Raw genomic sequence first — 6,408 nt, 5'->3', positions numbered from 1 at the left:
CCTCCTGCTCTCTGGATGGGTCGCCGTGTCCGGCTCCTGCAGGTCAGGGGCGTCCTCCTGCTCTCTGGATGGGTCGCCGTGTCCGGCTCCTGCAGGTCAGGGGCGTCCGGAGTCGGCTTCTTCCAGCCCCGCATGGGGCAGGTTATAGTCCAGGGCGGGTTGGGGGCGCCCTTGTGTCGTCCTGGGACGTGTCGGCCAAAGTCCAGGGCCCTTCATGATGCTGGCCCTGGAGGCACAGACCTCTGTCCTCGGAGGGCTGGCTGGCCCCCTGCCAGGATCCCTGGCCACCAGGCGTCCCTGGGTGACCTGCCCTGGGCCTGCAGGCCCAGGAGTGCAGCGCCCAGGGAGCTCAGCGCAGGGGCCACGTGTGCACCCGGTGACCCCGTTACCGCTGGGCCAGCGTCCCCACAGGACAACAGCCTCTGACCCAGGTGCCAGGCGGGAGAAGAGGGGTCTGCTATGGGGACCCTCTCATCTCTGTGCTCTGCAGAACAGGCGCCCTGTGTCTGCGCAGCTGTGTCAAGTAACCAGGCGTCTCCGGAGAAGAGCTGGCATTGTCACTGGAGAGCTCCCCGGGGACTGCTCTCAGTGGCGGGCCACGGGCCCCTGGGGAAGCTCCCTGCTGGTCCCGACCAGGCCCCGACCTCTGTGGGGCAGTCAGGGTGGGGACGCCTGCCCCGCCAGGTCAGCCCTGGGCCCCGCGTCCACACGATCTGAATGTGGCCTCTGACGGAGGCCCAGGCGGTCGTCCCTCCACCCCGGCCAAGTGACTCACGCTGGTGGCGCCTGGCGCCGTGGTGCGGGGAGGGCTGTGTGCCCCCCGGCTGGACACTGGGCTGCCAGTTGGGCCTGGAGCCTGTGAATAGAGACAGGCTCGCCTTTGACGGCCCGGGACAAACAAGCGGGACCCCGTGGCCGTGGAGGGTCACCCCCCAGCTGGGACAGCAGGTTCCCTGCCCATGGCAGGGCCGGGCGCATGGCCTCAGAGTGGCCATGCAGGGCGGCGGGGCTTCCAGGGGTGGGCGCAACCCACGACCTGGACGTCCAGTCCCACGAGGCCTCCTTCCACTGTCGCCCTGACCTCGGCATAGTTGGTCAGCGTGTCCCATGTCCTCAGGCTCACGTGTCAAATGTGAGTCCCCGTGTGTGCCGGGGATGTCCTGAGGTGTGTCTGTCCATCGTCGCCGAGCTGCTTGAGTTCTGGTGACTGAACAGGTCCGTGAACAGGAGGGTGAGCAAGTGGGCCAGGAGGGGTCACGGGGCTGTGTGGGCCGCCGGCCTCCCAGGGCCGCCGCGCCCCGCTGTGCGCTCATCCGGCCTTCACGGCAGCTGTGCCAGCGGGTGGGTGCCACACCAGGCCACGCTGGGATGCCCTCTCACTTCCCTCACGCCCAGCAGCATAGAACGTCCTTCTTGGGCTGGTTTGCATCTGGTAGACCTTGGACAAAGTGCCCGGTTCAAATATTTTGCCCAACTTTTTACCTTGTGTTTTCTTCTTCTTGTTATTTGCGTATTCAGACATGAATACTTTAGTGAACTTTCTCCAGTCTGTGGCTTGTCTTTTGCTTCTCTGAACAGTATCTTTTTGAAGAGCATGGTTTTAAAAGTTTTGGTCAAGTCCAATTCATTTTTTTTTTTTTCTGGATTGTTTTTTGGGGGCTGTTTCTAAGAAGATCTCTGCCTAAGACAGGGTCACAAAGATTTGCACCTGGATGGTCTCTCACAAGGCAGCCAGTTCAGGCACTGTGACAAGCTCAGGACTGTGGTCCAGTTACTACTGTGGGTGGTGTGGGGCCAGCCCAGGTCTGCTCCTCTGCACACGGCCCACCGGTCGCTGTGGCTCTGTTTGCTGAAAAGACAGTATGTAACCACTCACTGCCTTTGTGACCTTGTTGAAATCCTGTGCTCCCCATCTCTGACGCCGTCCTGCGGCTGCTGTGGCCAGTGCCGACGTGGGCGTGGCGCCTTCCACCCAGGGTGCCCTCCAGCCAGGACCCCGGGCACCGCAGCCACGCTGCTCCTGGAGTCCTGGGCTCCTGCAGGCGGCCTCTCATCCCAGGCGCGTCCCCCACCTTCTCTTGCTGTAAAACACTGAAGCCCTCACTGAACGGATTAGCTGGGGGAGATCTGCTCCAGGGAGCAGAACTGTTTACCAGTTAAGATTCTCAGAGATGGAGAGCCAGTTCAGGCATCTTGAAGTTGGGAGGATGACTCGCCAGGTCCGGCTGCCAGGGGCTGTGTCTTCATGGAGAGCTGCTCCCAGGCCCGGGTCAGGCCCGGACGTGGGGAGGCGGACCCCAATCCTGTCCTTGGGGGACGGTGCCTCCATGCAGGCTGGGGGCCCCAGGCGGGACTGAGATGCCCTCCACACCGCAGGGGGCGACGTGCTTCCCACCCTCTCTCTGTGCGGGTCTGTCTCCCACGGAGGCCGCACGCTCGCCTGCTTTAGAACTAGACGAAGCTGTGTTTTGATGTCCAGTCTTTCATAAATGATGTGCTTTCTTTAAGCTTCTCTCCAAGACAATTTATATTTGCTGCCGTTGCCAATGGCAACCAACTGCTGGGTGCAAATGCTGCAGACTGAGGTGGGGGAGGGGCAGGCTCACTCTGGGCTCTGCAGGGGAGGTGGGGGTCCCCGATGTCACGGGGCCTGGGGCAGGGTGGGGGTCCCTGGGCGCCCCCTGAGACTCCACTCCCTGCAGGGGCAAGTCCTGCAGGACCATCACGTTTGAGCAGTTCAAGGAGGCGCTGGAGGAGCTCGCCAAGAAGAGATTCAAAGACAAGAGCGCGGAGGAGGCTGTCAGGGAGGTGCACAAGCTCATCGAGGGCAAGGCCCCCATCATCTCGGGGGTGACGGTGAGTGCCCCGGGCAGGCAGGCGGGACAGGTGTGGGTCCCCACGCGGGTGGCCCGTCTGTGGTCTGGGGCCCAGGCTGACCTCCCCCACGTCCCTGCTGTCTTGCAGAAAGCCATCTCCTCGCCCACTGTGTCACGGCTCACGGACACCAGCAAGTTCACGGGCTCCCACAAGGAGCGCTTTGACCCGTCAGGCAGGGGCAAGGGCCGGGCGGGCCGCGTGGACCTCGTGGATGAGTCGGGCTACGTGCCGGGCTACAAGCACGCGGGCACCTATGACCAGAAGGTGCAGGGGGGCAAGTAGCCGGCGGGCCTCCTGTCCCTGGGCCCTCACCACCCCACTTCGTTACATTCCTGTGCTCACCGGCAGAACTCGGACCTGGGGCTGGGTGGCCGCGGAGCCCCCCGCCTCCCTCTTGCCCAGCCCTCGTGCCCCCTGGACCCCAGCTTTGGCCCCTGAACTCACCTTTCCTAACACACATGCTTCGTCCCTGCCAGGAATTAGACGGCCTTTTCCAAAGTGTCTCCCAGAACCAGACCACACCGGCCACTGGCTTGCAGCAAAGGGGTGTCCAAAGGAGCTGGTGGACAGGCCCCGTCGGGTCTGTGCTGACGACGGCGCTGACCTGCAGCCCCAGTGACGCGGAGGAGCCCAGTCAGGGCCCCATGGGGCCCCGAAGGCACCGTGCAGGCAGGGGAGGTGGCACACGCACGCGCGCACACACACGTACCCACACGCTGTGCACGCACACACACGCTATGCACACACAGGCTGCACACACGCACATGTGCGCACACGCTGCACACACATGCACGCCCATGGACCAAGGCTGTGCTAAGGGTGGGCACTGAGCTGAGGGCTGCTGTGCAAAGGAAGGCGCCTCCTCCGTCGACTAAACTGACTTGAAGTGTGAAGTTATAGGGTTCTAAAACTAAGGGCAATTCATTTCATTTCGCTTTTCTGAGAAGAAATAAGAAATGGTTATTAGAGTTTGCTCTCAGAACGGCTCAGGGAAGACCCAGAATAGCCTGTCTCTGGGCCTCTCTCCCACAACCCCTGTGCCTCAAGTCCTGGGCCAAGAAGACTCCTGGGCTCAAGGCTGCGGGGGGCTGGCTGCCCCCTCCCTCCCCGTCCAGCTGGCCGCTGCAGCCTCTGCGAGTGGCCCCCTCGTCCACCCCTGCCCAGGAAAGGAGAAACCGCAGGGCGAGACCAGCCCAAGGAGGGCCTGAGCGGCCAGCGTCTGCGTTTGGGGTCTCCGAGAGGCCAGAGGCGGGGCCTCCTGTCACACTGGCTCCTTGGCAACATGTCCTTTTGTGTGAACACAGCCGCAGCCTGGCACGTGACCCACTGGGCCCCAGGATCCTGGTGTCAGTCTTGGGAAAGTCCATGGCGGCCCCTGGAGAGTGCCTCCTGGAGCCCAGCGCTCTGCCACTGTCCGTCCTGTGTCCAGGGCAGTGGGCTGCCTGGGGCACCCCTCCCTGGACGCACGGCCGGCCCACAGCACAGGTAGCTGCGAGAAGGCCAGCACTGCCACGCGCACTGGTCCCTGCTGGACCTGGAGGCCCTGCCCACCAGAGAGGGACTCAGGCTAGCGCTGGACACGCTGGATCGGCAGTGGCTTCCGTGGGCAGCTTCATTCTAAGCCCCTGACATCTCACTGTAGAAACACCTGGGAAGTGAGAGATGGAACACAGGAGTCCGGAAGCACTTGGAGGACAGGGTCACTGCCATCTGGGAAGTCTCCAACTTGGGGAAACAAGGCTGCCCGGCCAGGCCCTCACTCCACTGCCAGGAAGCCGAAGGCTGGGGGGCAGGCGGGCAGGACACCGGCCCCCGCCCTGGGCTCTTTTCCTCTCATAGGCGGCTGTCAGGTGGGGAAACGTGTCCCACAGCCCCCAGGGCTGGCCTGCAGGGCAGCACCCCTGCTGCGGGAGACCAGTTCCCCCGGTCGCGGGGACCCCGCCCCTGGGCCAGGGAAGGTCAGTGCACGGTGGCCACCCAGGCCCGGCCCAGCCCCGCGCTCTTGGGCTCCTGAGGCGTCTAGAGGCATCCGGGCGGGTCTCGTGTGTCCCTGGCCGGGCTGAGGTTCCCTTCCCTAAGTGCAGTTCTGGGAACGCACCTCCAGCTCAGGGCAGGGCGATCGGAGGTCCCAGGCCTGCCGGCCCTGTAACTCAGCACGGACACGGATCCCACACTCAGCACAGATGCTGCAGACACAGGCAGGTGTGCGTCTTGCTGCATGTTCTCTGCAACACCCGCTCGCTTCTGCTAACCATGGTCAACTAGAAATTACATGTCTGTGAGCCAAGGGAACTGCACAACAAGCCCGCTGGGGCACGGGGATGTGGTCGGGGCACTCCTTGTGGAGGGCGCCCAGCCAGGCCCGCAGCGCGCACGCGAGCACCACTGCCCCCGTATTTATTTCTATTTAACGCTGTAGGAGAAGCAACCGGGCAACAGTCAGGTCGCCAAAACTGAAGCTGAAACCACGTATGTTTAAAATATTACAGGAAGAGGTCTATATTTGTACTGGAGTATTTTTACACCTTGAGTATCCTCAGTCTTAAGGTTCAAGCAGGTGGAAACCGGTCGGGAAGAGGCAGGTGGGGGCTTGGGCCGTCCACACTCCAGGGGCCGCCAGCTCAGGGCAGGCCGAGGCGGCCCCTCGAGGCCTGGGGACGGAGGCTTTGCGGGAAGCCCAGCAGCCTGCGGTCAGGGGGCCTCTGCGGCCGTGCGGGCGGAGGGAGGCGAAGCGCAGGCACAAGGCCCACGGTCACCGGGAAGGCGGCGGGTGCGGACCCCCCAGGACCCAGCGGCGCGGACCCCACTGTCACCTGTCCCCAGGGCACAGGCTGCCGACTAGGCCACACTGTGAAGTGGCGAGGCCGTCCTCAGAGCTCTGACCCCGAGCAGCCTCCCTCCAGACCGACTACTGACCGCTCTGGGGCTCCGCAGCTCAGTGGTGTGGCCTCGCCTGGGGAGGGAGGGGGCTGCCCCGCACTCGGGGGTGCTTCCGCTAACGCTCTCGTCCCCACACCAAGCCAAACAACAAGGAAACGCACATAACTCAGACTTGAAAGGGATCATAGGCTACTGGTTTGTACTAAGTCTTTTCAGGAAAGGGAAATAAATGTACATAGAGATGCGGTCTATTTTTGCACTGTTTTCTTACTGTGAGGGAGTGATGAGAGCGTTGCCTGGTCAGTGTGCTGGGGCAAGCAGTGGGCGGCAGCATGGAACCCGGGCTCAGAGCTGCTCTCCAGGAGCTCCGGGGGCGTCTGGGGGACTCAGAGCTGCTCTCCAGGAGCTCCAGGGGCGTCTGGGGCAGGCATGGTGTTCCACTGGAGCTGCTGTCTGAGGCCTGCTCGCAAACCTGTGGTGAAAGCTCGTTGTCTGTCTGCATACCTCCTCGTGTGCTCCCTGTTGTTAACATTGTGTCCGGTTGGTAAAGTGACAAATAAAGGTGTTGAATCATGGCTGTGGTCCTACAGCTGCGCCGTGTGTGCGGGCGTCACATGGGGCCACAGCAGCACGGACTGCCCCGCAGGGCCC

At 63.1% G+C, this 6,408-nt stretch overlaps 1 protein-coding gene across 1 annotated transcript in view; it reads left to right on the top strand.

Annotated features, from left to right (window-relative positions):
* The window catches only part of TPPP (tubulin polymerization promoting protein), a 9,030-nt gene extending 2,698 nt beyond the window's left edge, over positions 1–6,332 (top strand). The window contains exons 4-7 of the mRNA XM_010857128.1: positions 491–523; positions 1,287–1,432; positions 2,687–2,856; positions 2,965–6,332. Of these exons, the coding sequence (XP_010855430.1) occupies positions 491–523; positions 1,287–1,432; positions 2,687–2,856; positions 2,965–3,159 (544 nt within the window). The 3' untranslated portion in view covers positions 3,160–6,332. The remainder of the gene's footprint in view (positions 1–490; positions 524–1,286; positions 1,433–2,686; positions 2,857–2,964) is intronic.
* The last annotated feature ends 76 nt before the right edge of the window (positions 6,333–6,408 follow it).

The sequence above is a fragment of the Bison bison genome, unplaced genomic scaffold, assembly GCF_000754665.1.
Source record: "Bison bison bison isolate TAMUID 2011002044 unplaced genomic scaffold, Bison_UMD1.0 scf7180017864377, whole genome shotgun sequence".
Classification (NCBI taxonomy): Eukaryota; Metazoa; Chordata; class Mammalia; order Artiodactyla; family Bovidae; genus Bison; species Bison bison.
The sequence above is the reverse complement of the archived record's forward strand: the minus strand, read 5'-3'. Positions and strand labels throughout refer to the sequence as shown.